The 24440-nt window shown below is 46.3% G+C and overlaps 2 protein-coding genes across 2 annotated transcripts; both read right to left on the bottom strand.

Moving 5' to 3' along the window:
• Window positions 1-3038: 3038 nt before the first annotated feature.
• LOC137155268 (QRFP-like peptide receptor) lies at window positions 3039-4370 on the bottom strand. Its single transcript, XM_067551473.1, has one exon. The coding sequence runs from the start codon at window positions 4368-4370 to the stop codon at window positions 3039-3041; it is 1332 nt and encodes a 443-aa protein (XP_067407574.1).
• A 15373-nt stretch (window positions 4371-19743) lies between these two features.
• GRIFIN (galectin-related inter-fiber protein) lies at window positions 19744-24022 on the bottom strand. Its single transcript, XM_067551472.1, has 4 exons — window positions 24011-24022; window positions 21177-21256; window positions 20912-21074; window positions 19744-19908 (listed from the first exon to the last, which is right to left on the bottom strand). The coding sequence occupies exons 1-4, from the start codon at window positions 24020-24022 to the stop codon at window positions 19744-19746; spliced, it is 420 nt and encodes a 139-aa protein (XP_067407573.1).
• Between the last annotated feature and the right edge of the window lie 418 nt (window positions 24023-24440).

The raw sequence follows: 24440 nt of genomic DNA, 5'->3' as shown, positions 1-24440 counted from the left end.
TAGATGCCTGTCAGGTTGTCAGGCATTAAAAACAAGGAGATTGAAGGACCGCCAGGGGATCTGATATAAATAGCTGTATTTTATCAGAGAGCAGGGAGGGAAAAAAGATACCTTTCCAAATGTTGAGGTTGTGCCTCAACTGAACTAGCATGCCTCACACAGACACTACTGCGGGATGGGGTGGCTCCTGGGACACAGGATCTGTCCTAGGGTGATATTGAGTGACAATCTTTATTATTTAGCCGTTGTTGGGTAGACTGAGTGAAATAAATTGATGTTCTCACTAGCAAACAGGTGTGCATATCACAAAAACAAGCCATGGTAATCAATAGACTTCTGGGTAGTTTCAACAGAGAGGTCAAGGAGTGAATGGGTATGGAGCGTGAAGGAGGTTCAAGTACCAGTAATGATGATAAGCGAGGAGAAACTGCTCTGTGGAAATACTGAGGCTGTAGTTTATGTCCCTTCTTATTCCTTTCCTCTCTAGAGGCAGCAAAAGTAATGAATAGCACAGAGAAGTTCAACTGGACGCTCCTATTTTTATACTGGAACAAGGGGCGGTTCAACAAAATTGAAAGGCAATACATTTAAAAGTGATAGAAGGAAATATTTTTATGCAGGCATGTTGGCCTGTGGGCACTCACTGCCACAAGATATCACTGAGGCCAAGAGCTTTGTAGGATTCAAGAAAGGATTAGAAAGTTTCATAGATAATGACAACACCTACAGTTACATTCACTAGGATTCTAAAGATTTTTTTTTTAAAGGATACATAAAACCGCATGCTTCAGGGCATAAGCAAACCCAATAAATGATGGGGTCAGGAAGAAACTTCTCCCATGGGAAGGTTATACTGTAATTGTTCAGTGTGGAGTCCTTGTACCATTATCTGCATCATCTACTATTGGCCAGTCTCAAAGTTGGATACTGGACTAAATACATTTGATATGGCAGCTCCTATATTCCCTCATTCCCTAGACACAGATCCTTCAGAACAGGATTGAATACATTTATCAAGGCAACATAAGGGAAGATTGCAATGCTGTGCTGCACCTGGTTTGTAGATAGAGGGTTTCAATTTATAGGGCCTGATCCAAAGCCCACTGACTTCAATGGTCTTTGGATTAGGACCCTACAGCTGCTCAGCCTGGCATCTTTCACCAACACTAACTAAGCTGTGCTTTGAAAGAGAAAATAAAATCATTGCTAATGTTCCCCTGAAGGGTATTAAAAGGCCAGCTATTTACATACCAGGCAACAGGCGCTGTCCATGTCCCATGAGTTATGACCTGCAGAAATGCAAATGGCATTTTCACACCGAGAAGAGCAGTCAGGAGACATTTCTCGCCCACTGTAAAAATGCTTAACCACAAAGAAGGGAAAACAGACTGCAGATGTAACTGCCTGTTAGGAGGCAATCCTTTGTTTTTCAGGCAGATCATTAGTAACTTGAAATGTTACTTAATGATCATTAAAAAGGTGGAAATCCTGCTGGGACAGATAGCTATTTCAGTCTGGCTGTCTCTGAATTCTCAAAGCAAAAGGCTGCCTGGGAGACGGTAGGATGTTACTTGAATCATATGTTCCCCTGGAATACAGGGTCCCCTGTTCTCTTCTAAGATTGCTTCTGGTCTTCAAAAGTTTAGGTTTCATAATGTGAAATCCTTTGCCACAAAGGGTGCTCCTTAATTTTGCTGCTCACTGACATGACACCCCTACTCTCCCAAGCGCCGATGAGCAAGTAAGCAGAGAACAAAGCATTATGGTAGCACCAGGAGGCCAAAGCAAGATGTGGGGGGGAGGGGCCCATTGTGCTAGGCACTGTACAGATGTATAGTAAGAGATGGTCCTGGACTTTCATCCCAACATTCTGCTTGTATGTTGTATTCTTTTCTCCCATCCTTTATCTGTTGTGTCTGTTTAGACAGTCAGATCTTTGGGAGAGAGTTAGTCTTTTATTATGAATATATACAGTGTCAAGCACAATGAATTTCCAGGACCTCTAGGCACTACTATAGTATTAACAATCATTACTGTTTACTTAGCAAAGACTCCTTTAGAAGTGATAATAGCGCATGTTTTAACCTGCCTCTTCTCTTTAGGGAAATAAAAGCACTTTGAATCTCTCATCTCCAGAGAAATATAACAACACTACAGATTAGGTTCTGACTTTATTATAAAACACCTTTTACTTTTATTTTCACATGCCATTGTCTTTGCGTTGTACATGTAGAGCTGAGGGAGATCTGGCTTTTTGAGTGTAAAATGTGTTAACAGAAATCCATTTACATCCAAACCACCAAAAGGAAATGTTACCAATCCCATTTTCCTACTGTCCTGAGTAGGCCCTGCGACCACATTATCTCTAGTGAATTTCCAAATACAGAACCCTGATGGCTATGTTAGTTCCGGCACAGCCATTTCATTTTGCTAGCGTTTGTTTGTGTGGAAGCTTGGTGTGTTACAGATCAGACACTGACGTCTCAAGTGGCACGGCGGGCAAAATTCTCTGCTAACACTATTTATGTTATTTAGTTTCTAGCATTTCTTTACTGCTTGCAACTACAATTGATGTCATTTGCAGGCAGGAGAGCTTGTTCCATTTGGACTTTATCAGCACAGGGTAAGCAGCAGTCGAAGTACAGTTGCTCATGTATCTAACCTGCATCTCTGCAGGGATGGACATGTGAGAGAAGAATGTCTGATTGGAGGTTTATCTATTTAGTGTGAAAGCTTTTAACAGGAGAAAGGATTTAGCATTTCTTGCGTACAGGTGTCTCTGGTAGAGATAATTTGTCCTTCTTGGTAAGTTCATCTCAGTTAAGACAGAAATAATCTTTTTCTCAGCATTTTTCTCTTTCTCCTTCCTTCCTTTCTCCATATCGGCGGAGTGATGGTGGTGGTAAGAGAGCATGCTAGATTTCTTCTCCCTCTTTAAAATATCAGATTCAGAAAAACCTACTAAATGGCCATCAGATGCATCTGATACACCTCTTCATAAGGATGAATGTATTAAGAGGCGTTCCTCCTGAACAGAATTATAGAGAAGCCTTCTCACTAGACGTGGTGTTTAGGCACAGAGGCTGGCAGGACATCAGTGGACTTTCACAATTGTTCTTAGGGTCATAGCCCCATTGACATCTTTTGCCCATTGGCAGGGTGCGGCTGGGTTCTTTCCCTGCAGAGTCCATGGCGTTCCTGTAAGAGAGCAACTCAGGCACAGAAGAAGGTGCAGTCCCTTCAGACAGAGAGAAGTTAAAAAGGGAGACCATCCTCTGGTGGTATTTGCTCTTCATTTCCTTGGCTGACCTGTAGACATTCCCAACAAAGCAATAGCAAATGGGGTTAAGGCTGGAGTTGGTGAGGCCAAGCCACTGAGCAAAAGGTCTGAGCTGCAGGACCCAGGGAGATGCAGTCACATCCTGCAAAGACTTGGGAATGTTGAAGTCAATCCAGATGTCCATCATGTAGACGGGCAGCCAGGAGATGGCAAACAGCAGGACCAGGGCCACCACCATCTGGGCCACCTTCCTGCGGGTCTTCAGCCTGGAGGCTGGCAGGGATCGGTTCAGGGAGTTGCACTCCTTCAACGGGCTGGTGCAGCTCCACAGCCTGCGCACCGTCAGGAAGCAGATGACCATATTGAATAGCACGGGCAGGCAGTAGAGGGCACAGAAGAGCAGGAAGTTGTAGGCTTGCTTGAGCCGCTCCTGAGGCCATATTTCCCTGCAGATGGGGAACACCAGTGGCAGGCCCTCCATTGCCCCAATCTCATCCCTTTTGTTCATGAATATGAGGGGCATGCAGATCCCAGAGGACAGGACCCACACCAGCAAGATGGCGCTGAGAATCTTCCTCTGAGTGAAGAAGGACCTGGCATTCAGAGGGTTGTGCACACTGTAATACCTGTTCACACTGATGACTGTGAGGCTGAGCACACTGGCTGAGACAGACATAGCCTGGATGAATGGCACAGCTCTGCACAGGAAGTCCCCATATACCCAGGCTTTGTAGATCAAGTTTCCCACAGTGATGGGCATGCAGACACACACCACCATCAAGTCACAGACGGCCAGGTTGATAAGAAGGCTCCTGGTGGCACTCAGACTGGACATCGTGCTGCTACGTTTCCTGGTGAGCACTTTGATGGACATGATGTTCCCAACAAATCCCACCACAAATGAAAGCAAGTACATGATGGTGAGGCTGATGGTAACAGGCTCCTTTGCAAACAGGAAGAGCATCTTCTCTAGCTCCTCCCAGTCCAGCTCCTGACTCCTATTCCATACCCCGGGCAGAGACATGTTCTCCCGTTTCAAAAGCTCCAGCAGGCTGTGGTGGATCCCTGGGAAAAGGAAGGAGGAATTCATTGCTGCAAGTCACACAGAAGCAACTAGAGAAACAGCAGCCCGCAGGGTTAGACTGGATGATCTGGTGGTCCTTTCTGGCCTTAAACTCTATGATGTTGACTGTGAAGCTCCTTTCCCACCACCAGACTCTAAGGAGTTCTGGCATGTTTCAATGGAATCATACAAGCCTGGAAAAGAAGGTTAATGAGGAAGGGTCAGAATGTTCTACTATAAATATTTTCCTTTCTTAATTGTTGTTCAGGGGAATTGTGCATAGTCAGAAATGGATTCCCAGTGAATTTATTAGCTACATGCATAGGACTGTGCCTTGAAATTCGTAGGAACTTAGGAATTGTCATATTGGCTCATACCCATGGTCCATCGAGTCCATTATCCTGCTCTGAGAGTGGCTGGCACCAGATGCTTCAGAGGAAGCTGTAAGAACCCTGCATGTCATGGAATAATCTGCAACTAGAGAGGTTTTACTTCAGCCTCTGAACACGGAGACTGGCTGCTGACCTCCCATAGCAATTGCCCTAGTAAATGCTGAGCAAAGACCTCAGGCCCTGATTCCTGAACCCCATTGTCGTTGCTTGTAGAAGTCTGTGATTATTTCCAGACACAATATCCCTGGACAAACAGGTACTCCCCACATCGCCCAGAGATAGGAGCAGGAAGAACATAAAAACATAAGAACTGCCATACTGGGTCAGACCAATGATCCATCTAGCCCAGTATCCTGTCTTCTGACAGTGACCAATGCCAGGTGCTTCAGAGGGAATGAACAGAGCAGGTAATCATCAAAGTGATCCATCTTGTCAGCCATTCCCAGCCTCTGGCAAACAGCCATCCCTGCTTATCCTGGTTAATAGCCATTGATGGACCTATCCTCCAGGAACTTATCTAGTTCTTTTTTGAACCCCGTTATAGTCATGGCCTTCACAACGTCCTCTGGCAAGGAGTTTCACAGGTTGATTGTGCATTGTGTGAAGAAATACTTCCTTTTGTTTGTTTTAAACCTGCTGCTTATTAATTTCATTTGGTGACCCCTAGTTTTTGTGTTATCAGAAGGAGTAAATTTGCTTTCTTCACACCAGTCATGATTTTATAGACCTCTATCATATCCCTCCTTAGTCATCTCTTTTCCAAGTTGAAAAGTCCCAGTCTTATTAATCTCTCCTCATTTGGAAGCTTTTCCATATCCCTAATCATTTTAGCTGCCCTTTTCTATACCTTTTCCAATTCCAGTATATCTTTTTTGAGATGAGGCAACCAGATCTGCATGCAGTATTCAAGTGCCCACATCTTGAATACCATGGATTTATAAAGAGGCAATACAATATTTTCTGTCTTATTATCTATCCCTTTCCTAATGATTCACAAAATTCTGTTAGCTTTTTTGACTGCCACTGCACATTGAATGGACGTTTTCAGGAAACTACCCATAATAATGCCAACATCTCTTTCTTGAGTGGTAACAGCTAATTTAGATCCCTTATTTTATATGTATAGTTGGGATTATGTTTTCCAATGTGCATTACTTTGCATTTATCAACATTAAATTTCATCTGCCATTTTGTTGCCCAGTCACCCAGTTTTGTGAGATCCCTTTGTAACTCTTCGCAACCAGCTTTGGACTTAACTATCTTGAGTAATTTTGTATCTACAAATTTTGCCACCTCACTGTTTACCCCTTTATCTAGATAATTTATTAATATGTTGGATAGTACTGGTCCAGTACAGACCCCTGGGGGACACCACTACTTACCTCTCTCCATTCGGAAAACTGACCATTTATTCCTACCCTTTGTTTCTTGTCTTTTAACCAGTTACTGATACAGGAGATTCCCTTTTATTCCATAACCGCTTCCTTTGCTTAAGAGCCATTGGTGGAGGACCTTGTCAAAGGCTTTCTGAAAATCTAAGTCTACTATATCCACTGGATCACCCTTGTCCACATGCTTGTTGACCCTCTCAAAGAATTCTAGTAGATTGGTGAGGCATGATTTCCCTTTACAAAAACCATGTTATAACTCTTTCCCCAACCAATCATATTCATCTATGTGTCTGATCATTCTGTTCTTTACTACAGTTTCAACCAATTTGCCTGATCCTGAAGTTAGGCTTACCGGCCTGTAATTGCCAGCATCGCCGCTGGAACCTTTTTTAAAAATGGGTGTCACGTGAGCTATCCTCCACTCATCTGCTACACAAGCTGATTTAAATAACAGGTTACATACCACAGTTAGTAGTCATGCCTGTTAATAGCAAACTATGCTGTCCCAACTCCAGTGGTCGGCTGAACGCCCAGCCTTGTCATCCCAGCTCGCTGGGGGGAAATGTCACTAGGGGGTGGACAGGCCTTCATCAGCACTTCTTTCACAGCTGGACTTTCACCTAGAAAGTCAAGTTGTATTTCCACATCGCCCCAGGCCTGGTGCTGAGCCGACAGCGCCCCTTGCTCCTGTCCAGCAGCCCTGCCCCTGAGGGACTCCGAGCCAGCGCCCCCTTCTCTTGGCAAGCCCAGCTCCCCATTCCTCACCGCTCATCCCCCTACCCTCTGCCCCCCACCCCAAGAAGCCCAGTCGGGGTAAACGCACTCACCTGGCGCAGAGAGCCGGCTGTGAGAGGGGCGGGGCCCGAGGGCTCGGGCTGGACAGTGCTGCAGCTGATTGCTTGATGCCCGGCCCTGCCCGGGAAGGGGCTGCCTGCTCCGTGCTCCCGGCCGCGGGGAGCAGCGAGGCGGGACTGCGGGGTCCTGCTGGGGGACCTGCCGGGGGTGAGGCGCGGCGGGCGAACCGGCTCCCCTCCGCACCCAAACGCAGTCCCAGCTAAAGACGGAGGCAGCTGCGGGCGGCCGGGCCGGAAAGTTTGGGGCGGTCGGTGCACAGCCCCCGCCGGCTGCAGCGGCCCGGCCCCAGGCGCAGCCGCCCCCGGGCTTTGCCCCGCGTGGTGGCTGGTGCGGCGGTGCTGAAAGAACAGCTCCCTTCCCGTCCCCGGCCGGCCTCCGCGGGGGTCGAGAGCCGAGCGGCCGAGGGCTCGCTCCGTCCCCTCTCGGCCCGGGCTCCGCGCCCGTTGTGGCTCAGGCCGGCAGCCGCTCGGGCATGTGCCTTTCCGAGCCCCGCGCTCCGGCCGTGCGGCTCGGAGCCCCGGCTGCTGCAGCGCCGCGCACGCCGCTGTCTGCGAGCTCCTGCCTTCGCCTCCCCGCGCTGCCACTTCGCTGCGCGCTGCCCTCGAGCCGCCACTTCTTCCCCCGCGAACGCTGCCGGCTGTTGCCGCTGTTCCCGCCGCCGGCGCGCACCGGGCAGAGGCGGGCTCGGAACGGTGCGTCGCGGCTCCGGAGCCCGGGCAGGGACTGGAGGGCGGCGGGGAAGTGGAGCGCTCGGCGGCTGGAAGCAATTCAGCTGCGCACACTGGTGGGAGCGGTGACAAGTGTCTCCAGTCAGTGCCCAAAGCTCTGCCTAGGAAGGACACCGGCTTCTTTTGCTCCAGTCCTACTGATGGCGAGTGTGCTCAGCTGGGCTTAGATTCCCCCTCCGCCCCCAGCCCGGGAACTGGACTTCCTTACTAGCTTTACATTTTACAAAATTGCCCTCCCCCCGGCCCCCCCTTGAACCACCTTCTCATGCTGTTTGATGATGTCATTAACTCCAAACCATCAGGGCAGGAAAGCGGAGTTTAATAAAGCCGAACTATGCTCCCTTTTGAGTTAAGCGTGGTTTGCAGTAGAGCTTCGATCCGCAGTAGGAGATAAAGAGGTTTAGTACCTAGCTAAATGGATCAGAAGCCAATGACAGCAAGGGAGCTTCAGATGTGCTCGGAGTTGACTATTTGGGCTCAGCTACAATACTGCCCCCTGTGGGAGAGACTCATGAATTTTTATTGCTCAATTTTATTGTACAACATGGTTAATCCAAATCTTTATGTTTAATTCAGTTCAATAAACAAATAGATGTACAAATAGGATGATGGCAATAGGCCCTCTAGAAACACTTGAGACGGACGGATGGATGGATGAAAGTGTCCTTTCCTGAATAAAACTTTGAGGAGTTAAGGGCTTGGCAATGTACCCAAATAACTATTCCAGAATACCTACTGTGGTACATTTGCAGGTGTAGACAAGCCCTAAGAAATGGATCCAAATCATGGAATAAAGTCACTAGAAAGTTTGAAGTCTCTGTCAGGGAATAAATGGGGAAAGGAAATTAAAATCACTGGGGCGGGACAGGGAGTTAATCTTTATTCTCTTCTTTTTGCCCTCCCCCCGAGGGAAAAAAAAGTATTTCCCCTATTTGCTGCACATGGGAGGAAGAGAAGGCTGGCTAGGATGATAATCCACTCCTGGTTTTGAGATTCCCTTTTCATAGGTAGAAGCTGTTTGTCAGTGAATTTACAATTCCATGGAACACAGTGGGAAAAACTCCATCTAATTTAATCTATTTATGTGAAGGGAAAGGGAAATATTTCCAGTCTGCCTGCCATGAAATGAAAGAAAAATCAACAATGGAACCCAGGGCATGCGCAGGAATAAAAATGTGACCACTTTTTGGAGGGGCACGTTCTGTTGCTCTGGGGCTAGAGGAACTGGCTCTTCCAGCCCTGATCCCAGGGCCAGGGCCAGAGAAGCTCCGTGCCTCTGCTGATTATTGGGAGGGCTCCTGTTTGCCCTCCCTTGTGCATGCCCTTGATGGAATCTCAAGTCAGGGGGGGAATGTGATCTGGGTATAAATCTCTTGGCATTTGCTTTCATCATGTGAAGATCCATTTCCTCACAGTTTCATGTACCTATATTTATAACACACCAGAGACAAACAACTTCTACAAACTAACTCTGTTATTTTCTTCAAAGCACAAGACACAATATTCCCACCCCCCACCTCCACCCCACAGTGAAATGCCCAAATACCCTTTCAGATACCTGACATCTGCTATAATTTCACACCTACTCCAAAAGCAAATGGTTATATTGCAAATGAGCAGTTCACTGGTGCAGATCAGAGCTAATCATTTGAAATGATATTTCACCCAGGCCCTGCTCACACATCACATATTCTCCCAAGGTAGAGATGTCACTGTACACAACATTCACACTGCAGAGGCGAGTAGACATACAACTCTAACAGGATGTTAATAGAAGGCCAGGTGAAGAACAAAGAAATGTGTCCCTTAAGCGATATTATACCTAGGTCATGGAATATGTCTGCCTACGTCCATATTCCAAAAGTCCAAACTAATGACTTTAGTTGTAGTAACCCTCAGAGACTCCACTGCCAACCTACATGGCCCAGTGTCAAGAAGCCTGAAAAATCTAAAATTTAAAATATCAAACAACATTTTAAGATGATCAGTGGTGCAATGTAATTAAGCTACTGGCAGTGAATCTAACTTTGTATCGCATTGGCACCATGCACAAGTGCCCAGTCATCTCTAACTCATGGATCAGGAGGACATATTACAGTGGGGGAGGTGGAGGTGGGGATGTGGAGGAATATATAAAGGTGACAGAGGACAAGGATGTTGCTAACAAGTTCAGAGTCATCAAATAACTCAAGATGTGAAATTCAGCCAGAAGAAAGTTGCTAGAGTATCCTAACAAAAAGAACACACTGAGCACCAGATTCTCCTGTCACACCAGTTGGCCTTCAGTGGAGTTGTTCCTGGTTTACACTGGTATGAAAGCCAAATCAGGTATACAGGAGCCCATTCTTCACCTCTGCACATTAGGGGTCTGATTCTGGTCTCACAAAGGTGTGATTCAGAAGTAACCCCATTAAAGCCAACGGTGTGAAAGGAGAACCAGCCCAGTTCAGCCACTCTGGGGCTTTGTCAGCATTTCAGAAGAGCTCATAGTCGTGCCCTACACATTGTAAACATATTACAAATGCTAAAACCTGCACTTTGCCTTTTGCAGCAGCTGCACAATTGATCCCTGGGTAGGGCACAGTCTGCATAGCTGGCTCAGTGCCACCTCTTCCTGGCACCATGGCGTAGGGGTGCTCCAGGTCTGTGTGCTAGAGCCGGAAGTTGTGTGGCTAGAATGTGATTTGCTCTGGCAATCCTGATAGTCATCAGCCTAGGTTAGAGAAGCTTTGAGGCTGCTCTAATTTATGCCAGTGGCCAAACTGACTCCTTGCTATTCCCAGGTTTGGGAATGCAAGGAGGAGTAACTCCTTCAGTTCTGCACATGGTTACAGCAAACCACTCAAGTGATGATGCCCCACAATTAAATTTTTCTCCTCTCCAAATATAAGCTGAGTCCTTGCTGTTTACCTACTGTTTGCTGGAGATGTTGAAAAGGGCTGGAGAGAGAGTTGGACCTTGTGGGACTCCAGAAGTGAGAAGTCTAGTGGTGGAAGTTCAGTTTCCCATCACTCCTGGTTGGATGCATCCCTCCAGGAAGGACTCAGCTCATTCTAATGCATTCCCCTGGACCCTTGGCACCTCCCTCAGCAGAGTCTCATGGTCAATAGTATTGAATTTTGCAGAGAGAGCCAGAAGGCTGAGATTAGATGTGGGACCTCTGTCCCCTGACAGGAGGAGATCATCCATCAATGCAATGTGGTTTCAGTTCCATGCCCTGGCCTGCATCCAGTTTGTGCTGCTGATATTTCCCTTCTACCTAAGGGCAGGGCCCATGTGTTATTTTATCCCTATTAAACATCATAAAAATTAATTATTATTGTTAGGGTAGAGCCTAAGGGCTAATCAAGAGTGGGATCCCATTGTGCTAGGTGCTGTACAAACACAGAGGAGTAGACAGTCCCTCCCCCAAAGATCTTGTAATTATAAATAGACAAGACAGATACAGGGTGGAGGAAGGGGTAGCAGAGTGAACAATGGCTGCAACAAAATAATAGAGAGTTCTTGCGCTATGTATATGTGTACCGATATTTTGCCTTAAGGATGATGTTACAGTACTTTTAGCTTTAAAAGTTACTCTCTTCCAAAATTATTCTGACAGGGTAAGTTCTCTGGAGTCTCAGTACCTTACTGCTAAAAAAGAACTATATTGCCAAGTCATAAAAAGCACCTAAATACATTTCAGATCTATTTAAAACAAACAAATGGGGAATCAGTGTTCAATAAATGGCAGAGGAAATAAAAAGGAGAGCCAGTGAATACAAAAAACACAGCTGCATTAACACTGAAACTAGTTGTCAGCAGAAATCCATGCTGTACGTGTCTAATTTACAGCACAGATATATAAGCAAGATTTTTAAGTGATCTTGAGCTCACATTCAACCAGACCTCTCTCATGAAATTCACCCTATCCAAAAGATCAATGTGTTTTATAACATGATTGGCTTTTCAAAGGGGAGCAGTGAATTTCCCACCACAATACACTAAGGCATCTGGGAAAGAAAGGGAAAACCAAATGAACAAACCCTCAGCAAACAGCCAGATTTGCTGCCCCTGCTTGTTTCAATCAGGACTTCTTTGTTTTTGGAGGAGGAGCAGGTGAATTTGGTGCTCATGAAAATGAGATGTTGATATTTTTCAGAGCCCTGCTCCCTGAGAAAGTCAAGGATTTCAAACCTTATGTGCTAGTTTTCAGGGGTAGTGTGATACTGAAGTTCCTGTTAATTTCAAGAACCCACATATTTCCCCAAAGGGTTGCATTAATCTACATGCTCCTCCTATCCCAGCAGAAATGCAACAGGCTTACTAGCATTTGCACCTTCTCTCTCTCCTGGGCTACAAACTAAGGTCACTTTAATTAAGTGAGGGTTTGTTTTTCTTTCTCTTTTTAAATTACCAGTGACACAGCCATTCTGAGTAAAACACCCGTTCCTGCATCACCAGGGAGAAACACTTAGAACCTGTCTGAAAATGAAGCCCAAATAAACAAGACCAGGTGAATTGAAGAAGTCAGGTGGGTCTGATTCTCCTCTCAGCTACACCAGTTTCACAGTGGTGTAACACTATTAACTTCAGTGACATCACACCTGAATGATGCTAGTACACCTGAAAGGAGAGGCCCAGGATGGCAAAGCACAACTAGATTATCCAGAGACCATCAATATCTTAATCACCAGGACACTGCATGAATCCTCTACACACTTTCAGATTTACATAACTCTTAACAGACTCCTCTCTGCTTTACATCCAGAAGCATGATCTGCTCTGCTGACTACTAGGTCATCACATGATAAAGGATTTTCAGTTGGATCAGCTGACTGCTAATTGGGGGCATCATATGACAAAGGCTTTAAATTTGACAGTGTGGTTTACCATCTCCTGCTGCAGGCACAGAGGGAAGTGGAGGGGAAATAGAGACAGGAAGGAAAGATGGAGGGAAAAGAGCTATTGGAATAAAAATGTTATTGCCAGCAAAGGGTCTTAAGGAGAAGCAAGCAATTAAAATACAAAGGTAGGGAGTAAGTCTATCTCCCAGAGGACATTTTGAGCCTGACTCTGTTAGTTTTTTTCCTTGGATCTGCTGTGGAGTGCATGGTTTAGTTTAGTGCATAGTTGCTGTAGTATGGCCATTGTAACAATGTCTGGAGATTGAATGACGTATTAAAAATAAAACCTGCTATATTTTGTGTACAAACTCAGGAAATCTTGAGGATTCCTGTTCTGCAGCCTTTAGCAAGGTAACAAAGAGAGATGTACCTGGAATCTGGATATCCAATTTGTGGGGTGGATGCAAATTTAAATTTGGGTCTGACTATTTCAGCTCTCTCTAACAGGCTGACCCAAACACTCCTACATTTTGAGAGGTTCAAAATCCATATTTTTTAGTTCTTAATAAGAAAAGGTTCTCCTGTGTACAGTGCCTTTTCTCTGTAGTAATAATGCTATATTTGTAAAATGTTTCACCTAGAAGGACCCCTGGAAATTTACCGAAGGTACAGCTAGTGGTCAATCATCCACCACTAGGAGGCAGCCACCTCTGAGGCTCAGTGTGGTAGCCAAGATGCAACACTGCTAGAACTTAGAGCAAAGGCTAAGGTTAGATACTGAAATCTGACAGACAAGAGCCAGCTGGTGCTATAAGTTACCTAGACATCTTATTTTTGGGACAGGATGTGGTGTTAAAGGAGAGGAAAGTAAACAGGTATGCATGGTACTTAGGTCACTACGTAGTGTGGAATCTGAAACAATGGAAGCAACAGAAATGATAATTTATAGCCTGAAGCATAGAAAGAAAAGCTGGCAGCAGCAGAAGATACTGCATCTTCGGTTAATTCACTGCTCGCAAGTTAGGGCCTTCTCTCAATCTAGTGGTCAGCCAATACGTGCAGTGTGTGGGACCTGGTTTGCTGGGGGTACAAAACAGACTTAACGGGGGCCAGGATCTTGCCCATTGGGTTTGCAATATTTGGTGGGTCTAATAGCCCATGAAAGCTGGTTGGAGTTGGTCAAGATTCCAGAGGAAGGCCAGGAAGAACCCCAGTCTGTACAGTTCCTAGCTATTTGTACACGGCTGCTGGAAGATAATGTGTTCCTATGGGTCGGAAACTGAATCGGGCATGAGGAGAACTGGGTTGTGCTTCAGGTTCTGCCACTGACCTCTTCTGACTTTAGCCAAGTCATGTCCCCTTTCTGTGTCTCAGGTCCTCCACCTGTAAAATGGGCCAGGTGATGCTTCTGCCCTCCCTTTGCAAAGCATTTATAGACAGAGAGACACAAAGTGCTACATAAGAGCTAAATATTTTTATTATTACATGGGATGGGATGGAGAATTAATTCCTGATCTCAACAGGCAATCATCTTCTGCTCTGATGAAGCAAGTGATTTAATTAGCTTTATTACCTTAACTCGCAGTGCTACAGGCGATGTGCGGCTGCATCCAAACACAGTGAAAGGAGAGGGTTTTGAGCAGACCGCAAGAACTGGAGAGTGTAATAAACTTGGATCCTGATAGGCTAATAAATAGCATTTCCTTGGTCACTGGTAATATATAATAGTATAACTGTCAAATCATCTGAGGACTTCAGCTTCCAATACCAGGCCCTTTGTATTACGTTTATTGATTTCAGACAATGAGCTCTCCCAAACCTGTTTTAAATCTCCAGAACCAGCGAGTATCCGAGGATGGTACTTGCCTTCCCCTCCTCCTTCCCCCAGTCACAAGGCTGGTGTGTCTCATCCAAGCTAGTGCTGAAGAGAAAGAGGGGCTGAGTTCCAAGTTGAAATAATTTAAAAGCTTCAGGCTTTGTCCTATGGTTTTAAGTAATCCCCTTCCCTGACAAACTCCATAAGAAAAAGCACCTATCCCCTTTCCAGCACAATCTCCACTGACTCACTAGGTCCAAACTGTGGCAGACCTCATGCAGCTGGGCCTGGCTGGCAGCAGTAAGAACTGTCTCACCCAGTCTAGAATAGTGAATTATTCCTCCATATCTCCTCCCTCATTTTCTTGGAATGAAGGCACATTTCATCTCCAGCGTCCTCCCAAAGTAACCACAAATCCTGTGGATTTAAGGGGCTTAGAGGCCCGGGCAGTAAATCAGAAACTCAGGCTGGAGTCTGCTGGAGCCTCGGTGAGTTTGGAGTGGTGGTGGGTGAGAAAGACGCCTATTGTTAATCAGCTCTGCTGCTCTCCCCAGCACCAGATTCAGTGATGGTGGTGCGAGGTTTTCCAGGGTTCTGGAATGATGGCCCAGGCAGTCATTCAGAAACGCAGGCTGGCATTCACAGAAAATTGCTGGCTAAACTTCAATGAGGGGGCCAGAGGCCTGCACCTGATCAGCTCTGCACTCTCCAGCAGGAGTCACTGCTTGGGGAATGAAGCGGGGCAGAATGGAAGTTGCTCACTAGAGAATTAATAACAAGGCGAAGGGATTATAGTAACAGTGGGGGTGAATTAGCTTCATCCAAGGCTGCAGACCTTGCACTGGCTCTGCTTCTTCACCTTCCAAAAGGGTTTTAAACACTCCTATCCTTCCATCCCCTGCTTCCAGAACTAGAAGGAGGCCTCAGTATTCCCCAGTTCTAATCAGGGCTCAAGCCTAATTTTTTCAGGCCCATACAAACTTTTAACACAGGCCCCCTCCTGTAATGGGAGTTGCAGCCTGGGCTGGGCCCCACAGGGCCTCTGGACCCCGGTAAAGTGTACCCTTTTCCCTCCCATGGGGGGGCCCTGGTGCTAATCAGCACCGGCAATGAACCTTTCTCCCATCCCACCCCCATCCGAAGCTAGGACCCAGCAGCCGTGTGGCAGAGACGCACACTTTGTGAAGGCTGGCAGAGAGAACACCGCTCAGTCAGATGGCTCTGGACAGCACGCTCTGCTGATTGGATGGGACTGTCCCTGACTAGTGAGCCACGGGGCGCCCCTGGCTGTGGAGGAGCTGCCCGAGCCTAGTTGCAGAGAAATGTGACAAGTATTAAGCGTGCTGGAGACAGTCATGACCAAACTCTGAATGTCACAGGCATCAGCGGATACCACGTGGGACGCCTGCTTTCTGTGACACTGCCTGACTCAGCAAAGCCCTGAGGGGCCCTGACCTTGGGTGTCACGGCAGAGGAGCAGAGCAGGCACAGAATCCATTACCAGGATCAGAAACAAAGGCTCATGGATCTGATTCTCCTCTCGCTGACACAGGTGCCAATCAGGAGTAACTCCATTGAACTCACTGGAGCACTGGTGTAAAACCAGTATAAATGAGAGGAAGATCAGGTCCTCTTAGGGGCAGAAGAACTTCTTCTCTGTTGCCCTATTACAACATACATTGTCAGTAAAAGACACTCATCAACCTGTTTAAGTACACTGAGATTCAGCACTCCGTCCTAGTAAGGAGACTCCTGGGCAAGAAACTCTAGCCTGGGGATTTACCTGGGACAGTCAGAGGCAAGAAACACTTGTTAAATCAGTCTGAACGTGCCTCAGGCAGGGAGAGGACTCCTTCAGCCTGGAAATAATGGGGTCTCAGCCGATGTCAGACACATGGTCTCTTCCAGCCTGTACTCTTGCTCTCTCTCGCTGTTCCGAATTACGAGCTGAGCGTCTTTTTTTAGGTTTCCTCTCTCATTTATGTAAACCAGTAAGAGCAGCAGCAGCTTCTGTTTTTATAACTACAGTCCTGCCTTACCCCGCCAAGGAGATGTAAGGACAGATAGCCTCTCCCCACATGTGCAGTACCGTGCGGGCACCCTGTGATGCTTCACAGCATGCCTCTCACTCTTGTGCTCAGTCATTTTAAATGTGATGCAGGAAAGCTACGGCCTGGGATGTGCAGTAGCCTAGGGGCGTTACAATGGCACTGGGGGTGAGTTAGTCTCCTTCAAGGCTGCAGACCATGTGCTGGCTCTGTTCCTCCACCTTCCAACAGTGTTTTAAACTCTCCAAGGAATTCATGTATGGGGCGGGGACGACTCCTGTTCATCAGCTCCCAACCCAGTTTCAGCCCCCTAATCGTTACTATGAAGGTCTGTTTAAAGCTTGGGGGGAAAGTCCTAGTGTCTTTTTCTTGAAGCCAAAAGACAAGTAATCAGTGGTCTCCTGCCACATCCTCTCATGAGAAAGACTACGGGGGCTCAGCAAACCTCTCAGGCTAACCTGAGCAGCAGTAGGTGACCCTGACCAAGAGGCTGATGCAGACAGTGGCCGGCCAGCAATGGAAGCCTAAATCACCATCAAAATCAGACTGCTTAATTTTTTTCTCAAGCCCTTTGTTTAAGCGTAGTGATCCATGAATGGCAGAAGAGGAGGCAGGAGAAAGAGAACTCTTTAATCCTGAGCCTGGGCGTATGGCCTTGTCTACGCTAGGCTGAGGGAGATATGTGTTATAAGAGTCATGGTGCAATCGGATGTTGTTGGCTAATTTTTTATGACAGTTCTTTTTATTTATTTATACGAAATATGTTTGTCCTATTCATCCAGGCTCAATGACTGAAGTCATTGGAATCGTGGAATATTTACATAGTGGTGGAATATATAAGGGGTTTATTGCCATATAAGTGCAAAGTACCATTATTATGAATTCCGTCATCAGTTTCCCCCCATGAAGCACGATCAGTATCACCAAACTTCCCAACAAAGACAAATAAAAAGAGCAATTTCTTCCCAATATAGTTCAGCATTATCAGAGACAGGGCAAATTTTAAGCCTTAATGATGCTGAGTCTGATTGCACTTGCATTTGTTTTACACCAGTGTAATTGCATTGACCACAGCAGAGTTAAATGTGGGTTTCAGCCACTGTAACTTGGATCTGGATCAGACTATAAATGCAGCTCCTGTAGAAATAAGCCCCCTCCTCAGAGACTGACTCCTAGCTGGGCAGTGGCACCCAGGAAGGGTTGATTTAATCCAGGGCAGTTGGAAGCTCCAAAACCGAATGAACATGGAGAGAGAAAGAGTGTCTCACTTCAGATTCTCCAGGTTAAAGTGGGACTCAGTTAGTGGTAAGGCCTGGATGAACAAGGAGACTAAGTTGTCCTGTCACCCCAGGTACATCTATCACAATTCCCACATGGTTGCCACCTACTAAACATATTTTCTATTCTTTCCATGTGAACACATCTATTCTGGGCCTTCTTGTGTCCCCAGTACAATCTTTGCAATGAGAACATGATGTTCTCGAGTTGTAGTCTGGAAAAGCCATAAACGTTGAGGAGACTCATAAATGTAGAGTTTGCAGTATTCTGTGTTGTGATTGGCAGGCTATTCACCCCTTCCTCTTAGGTCATTAAGACTATTCATAGAAAGAAATGAGAATGATCAAACTAAAGAGTTCTGAAAAAGCCAGAGCAAAACTTTGATTTTTCACTGGACACATAACAATTCTGATGACTCCGTCCAATGACCAGAGGTGGTACAGGAGCTGTGATGAGTACATAGTGTAATCCTCTTGGTGGCAAGGACAGATAGTGGCCGTTTGTCCTTTCGCCTGATGGCTTGCCATTTAGAACACACTCTGTCTTATGCCTGGGGAACAAGGGGATGATTGGAGGGCAGCTGTAATTGGCCTTTTGAATTAGTTCATGTTCATATTTAACCATGATGATACTATGTTTACTTCACTGTATGCAAGTTTGTCCATTAGCAGCCGTGCTTCTGCTGGAGTGCGGTTAGGGCGTTCAGACACATAATACACCACAAAGAGGAGAAAGAAGTGGACAATGTCAGAGAGGAAAGGGGAAAGGAGAAAGCAGGAGAACAAATGAGTGTGTTGATTCCATTGGGTTGAGAAAGAAGGAAGAGGAAAAAGAGGGAGAGAGAGAGATTGCGTATAGTGCCTCGTCTTTATCCTGAAAAACATAATTGCTAGAACCCGGTCCTTCTAGGATCCCTCAGCATAGACTTTAGTTGTGCCTCCAGTGCATTCTGAGAAAATCATCTGGGCTTAGAGCTCCTTTAAACCCTCCCCTTTTAGACCCACCAAATCACTCCTGGGATCTGTATAACAACAAGAGAGTTGGCAGGATTAGAGATGAGCAAGTATGTGTATTGTTGCACAGTTGTCAAAATTATTCAGAGAAATCTTGCAAAATTAGTTTGGTGACAAATTTTATTCCCCAGGCTCTAAACAGGAGCTTGGTTTCACACCATCCTTTGAAACCAACGGGCCTTGTTTTCCCACTGTTGGATACAAATGACTCCCTCTGAAATCAATTAGAGTTGCTTATATCCTGTGGCTGGAGAATCAGACCCTGACTAAATCCCCACAGGAGGAATAATCCAGTCGACCTGACCAACTGGTGATATTTTAGAGCCGGGATTTCTCTAAGGAAATGGGCAGGCCTCATTTTGTATGAGTGCAGGAGCAAGGAGCATAATCCTCTGCTACTGCTTGTCAGGTATCCCCTTCTCTACTGGAGAAAAGAAGCTGCCTGTGAGCTGGGACACAGGGCCAAAGAATTCAGAAGCCATTTCTCCAAGCGTTGTTTTTCAGATTTTATTGGCGATCATGTTGACATTGTACCAAGCTCCAGTAGGCACATGCCGCTCTCCGCTGGCATCATTCTTACCCATCATCTAGATCGACGTCTACCCAGCTGAGAAGTGTAGCTAATTCATACTCTATTCCTGAGTAGGAATATTTGCTAGGATAAAATTCAAATGTTCTGACCATTCGGTGCAGACTCCCACACACAACAAACTGCTATGTGGCATTCCAGCCAACTCCATTGTTAACTACCACAAACTAGGTGAAAATGCCTAGAATTCCAGTTCTCCACCTTAGGACACATGGCGTCAGAATGAATCCTGGGATCTGGACAGAGTGACTTTAACTAGATTGCTGTGTATTGCCATTTGTATTGCTAGGATACAGCACATCCTGGGCATGACAACTCTGTGCTCTAGTGTTCTCCAGCAACATCTTTCCTTGCTGGAGACAGCAGATGATGGGCGAGAGAGAAAGGGGAGAGGGTCACCAGCTGCCTACTGGGGCAGGGCTCTTAAGGGTGGTAGGCTGGAGAGCCTGTCCCAGCTTTGGTGCCTAATAAAGGCCTCGTTTGGTGATTTCCATTGAAGAAATTCGGATATCTTTCACAACCTGCAGTTTGGTGATAGCCAAGAGCTGTTTCTGCCGATGCTTGTACTGGAGGATTTTATTTTCATCAATGGAGACATGGAAATAGTCTGGGTCGGAGTAGATTTCAATCTGAAAGAGAGGGAGTGAGAGTTAGGATCTCTATGTATTGGCCTGAAACATCACCGGAGCAATTGATGAAAGACCAGCTGGTGGCTCTCTTGTGCTATTGTTATGCTGGAGGTTGGGTGGCTCCTTGAAAGCAGGTCTTTGACCTGTGGTCAATCACATATCTCTAGGACACTGATGGGTGTGCTTGTGACCTTCCATTCGGGCTAACTAAGGGAAAAAGTTAAACACTCTTTGTTTAGTGATAGTTGAAACAATGGAAGCCACTGCCCAGAGACTAGGCTGAATGAAAACACAAGGGACTTGGTGGTTCACTGGTGGAAATGGGAAATGGCAAAACAGTGTAACTAACATTCATTTGGCATCCAGGAAGTGTGCAAAACAACCATAGCTTACACTGATTTTTGGTGTTCTGAGAGGATAAGTCAGCTCTGAATAAGTGGGTCCAGGGTGCTACAGGCATTGTCAGTATAATTTAAAGTGTGTGTGTGTGAGAGAGAGAGAGGAAGAAGGAGTCACGCTTTGTCTTACATCCTCTTGTTAATTGATTTTCCTGCTAATTACACACTCCACCCATTTGCCTTGTAAATTACACTTGCTTTGCACAGCCCCTGTATGGCATGTGCATGCAAGTCACACCACTTAGCCACTTACATCTGTTTATAGTCATCTTATAACTGATGTGTAGTTTATCTCACCATTTACATCTTGGTTAAATGGGACCAGGGATTTCTCTGGGAGTTACACCTGCTTACTCCAGGCATCATTTCACTGGATATGGCCCAGAGTGCTAAAGAGGTCAGATTTCTGTTCTCCTATTTGTCATTGGAGTTAATGAAGTCGGTGGAGTTCCTCCAGGTTTAAAACAGTGTAACTGAGTAAAACTGTGCATTGAGGGAAGGTTTGAATGATTTGTATTGCTGATCCCAACTACCGGGGCTGGGAGTCATGTGCCTCTCCCAGCAGGTAGTGTCCCCAGAAGATTTGTGGGTTGATATTGAATTACCTGGAAGGGTTCCTTTGCTTTTAGGGGGAAGGTGTCAGTTACTTCCTCTGGCCCCCAGCGGTTGGAGATGAAGGAGTTGCAGACGATTTTGGACTCAGAGAACCGAGGGTTAAAGTGGAAAGCGATTTGGTCTCCTGCATTGCAGAGGAAATTAATTTCAAACCTAAAAAATGAGAGAAATGAGTGATTCAAACTCATGAAGCCTGGCAGCTGGGTCCTGTGAGACCACGATTCTCTGAAAAACGGCTGCAGATAATGCCCTTACATATTTGGGTTGGAGCTGGTTTCGCCTTTAACTATCACACTCCAGCCAGGACATAGCCCCTCTGGATATGATGCCTCAAACTGTGAACAAAAAAAAAAAAAGTCAGTGACACTCAGCCATAAAGAGAGACAAGGTAGGTGAGGTAATATATTTTACTGGACCAGCTTCTGTGAGTCAGAGAGACAAGCTTTTGAGCAATAAAGAAACATGTCTCAGCTCTCTCCCTGGCCGTCTCTCTGCTTCCCCATTCCCTCCACAGCTTTTTCACCAGGTCACTTTTCATGCTCACTCTCTCTTTCTCATCTTCTCTTTATCTTTTCCTTTGTCTTCCTCTTTCTCTCTCCCCTCCCCACCTCTTTCTCATTCAGCAACGCCATAAAATAAACATAAAGAAACTCAGCCTTCTTTGCTCTCAGAATTCCCTTTTCTCTCCAATCCAGCCCAGCTCTTTATAAAAGAACTTTTGGGGAAGCAGATCCCATTTCATCTGCTGATAGCTAAGGAGTCACTGCTCTGCACCAACTTACAGAGAAACGCCAGGGCTCTTGTTGCAAAAACCTGCCTTAAGTCATATTTGCTTTTTCCCACTCCTTACCCCGAACAATGCAAAATCTTCAAAGACTTGGGCATGACACTTTGAGGTCTTTGTAGGACTGATCAGAGGGGAATCCAACAGTGAATCACAGAAATGTAGGGCTAGAAGGGACCTCAAGAGGTCACCTAGTACATCTGCCCATATGAAGGCAGGATTAAGTATACCCAGCTCATCCCTGACAGGTGTTTGTCTAACCTGTTCTTAAAAACCTCCAATAAGGCAGATTCCACAACCTCTCTAGGTAACCAGTTCCTGTACTTAACTATCCTGAGAGTTGGAAAGCTTTTCCTACTACACGAAGTTGATTGTTCTTGTCCTGGCCTCAGGGGACATGGAAAACAATTGATGACCATACTTATATATTTGAAGACTGTCCTCCCTCAGCCTTCCCTCCTCTAGACCATGGGTGCCCAGTTCTTTCAACTTTTCCTCATAGTTCATGTTTTCCAAACCTCTTGTCATTTTTGTTGCTCTCCTCTGGACTCTCGCCCATTTGTTCACATCTTCCTTCAAGTCAATGGAACACGGGCTGCTGGAGAAGTGCTCACCCACTGTTACACACATCACCCTTTCCAAAAAGGGCCTGCCGGGATCTTTGCCCAGTCTCAGGAGTGAAACTCGTATAAAAGCTGAGAGGGCAGGTTCGTTTCTCAATCATTCATGTTTTTGTTAAATAACCCATTTTTCAGAAGAACGGCTTGACATTCCCCCCCCCCCCTTTTCTGATGCACTTACGAGCCAACTTGCTCTCCTGTGATACACACAAATCACATGGCAACAGCACCGCTGACATGCAGCCGGCTCTACTAAGGGTGGAGAGCAGGAGCAAAGGGTCCCGTTGCTCAGTGTGACACAATGGAGAAGAGAAAACTTGTGGCCATGAAAAAATGAGTCAAGCCACTGTTCTTATGGAAATTACCCTGGGATCAATCTATCGTGTCCATGCTGAGCCCTTGGGGACTGAGGTTTTACAGTCTCCCCAGTCAGATCCTTACCCAGTGAACTGCTTGGGCCTCAGTGTACTTTCTTCATCAGGATTTGGAACAGGGAGCAGCAGTAAGTGATGAATTTGTCTGAAACAGCTTTCTCTCTTCCCCATCCACACTGGGGAGTTACACCTGCTTTCCTTCACTAGCAATATTCCCACTCCACCCTCAACTGACCAGTTTTTCGTTCCGTTTGTACAGTGCCCAGCAAAACGGGGTTTTGGTCTATGACTGGGGGTCCGAGGTGCCACCAAATCATAAATTAATAATAAACTCTCATGATCCCTTTTCATCACTGGGAGAAATCACCCGTTTTTGGCAGGCTCTGGGGCTCTGCTCCAGTCACAGTTTTCACTCCCAATAGTGTCATGCACTCGGTCTCTCTCTGGGGCTTTGCTTCTCCCGTCCCTTTACCCTGTCACTGGATTCCATTTCCAAATCATGCTTAGGATCCCCCTGACACACACGTCCTTAGGGCAGGAGACGAGACACAATCATCCCTGATGCAGCTCCACTGCTAATCTCCAGCCTCCTGTCTTGCTACTGCTAAAGATGGATCCCACTAAACACTCCCCTGCTGCTCTCATGCTGCTGTTTGGATGGACACACACACACGATACGATGATACTCGCACATTTTGCCCTTTTTGAAACACTTGGGCTCATGCAAAGCTGATTGTAAGGTGTAAACGGGGTGGAAGACATGCTGGCCACCCAATCTGGGCTTCACTTGTATCCCTACAATCACAACAGCACATACAGCGAAACATGTTCCATGTCCCCACAACAGCAACTCTCTCTCTGCTACTGGCTGTCCCAGGGGAGATTATTTTAACATGCAAAAGTAAGACACCTGCAAGGGTTGCTCCACTAGTCGCTAGGTCAGAGTCTGATCTCAGCACCACACCGTAATTCTGGAATCACTGCAGTGAAGTCAGTGGTGTTAGTCTGGATTTACACCAGTGTAACTGAGATCACAATCTCACCTGCTGCCCTAAAACACACTTCTCTACTTGATTACGACAGAGAGACATTTTGGGGTTCGTTACTCAAACAGAAAGGCAGCCTCATAAGCAGAACTCTCATGGACCTTTAGGTTTCTAGTTTTGCTCTGGCAAGGATTCAGGTCCCTGCCCTCCCCCCCGCTGCAATGCTGTTTCTTTATCTACCCCGTGCTTGAATTACCTATACACCAGACACTGCCCACCAGATTGAGCTGGTGAGTTACGCCAGGTGCTTGTCCCTTTCCCTTACCCGCAGTGCCATCCTGCTCGCCTGCCTTTCCACCGTCAGACCCACGGGGGGATGTGCAGCCAGGAAGGCCTGATATAAGGGCTGCGTGTCAGGAGACCACGTGTGTTTGTGTGTGGTGGGGATTATCAGAGACAGAAAAGGGAGCTGGCCCCCTGACTCTAGGTGGGAGGAGAGGAGCGGAGAAATCCACTCCCTGCCTGCCCTGCACAGTCAGACTGTTCATTCTCTCAGCACTAATCCAGACCTTGTGTTCTCACTAACAATAGCAACAGCAACACAATAATCCTGAATGGTGACGTGGTGGTGTCATTTTATCACTGAGGCAAGAATAGAGAGTTTGGATTGTAATCCCAGATACATCCTGGTCTTTATTGCACTAGCCCCCCTCCGGTTAGGCTGGGTCTCCTGAGGGGGAGATGGCTGAGAAGAA

Source organism: Emydura macquarii, unplaced genomic scaffold, assembly GCF_026122565.2.
Source record: "Emydura macquarii macquarii isolate MOO-44397 ecotype Brisbane River unplaced genomic scaffold, CSIRO-AGI_Emac_v2 contig_1348, whole genome shotgun sequence".
In the NCBI taxonomy this organism is placed as follows: domain Eukaryota; kingdom Metazoa; phylum Chordata; order Testudines; family Chelidae; genus Emydura; species Emydura macquarii.
This window is presented reverse-complemented; position numbering and strand designations above follow the sequence as displayed.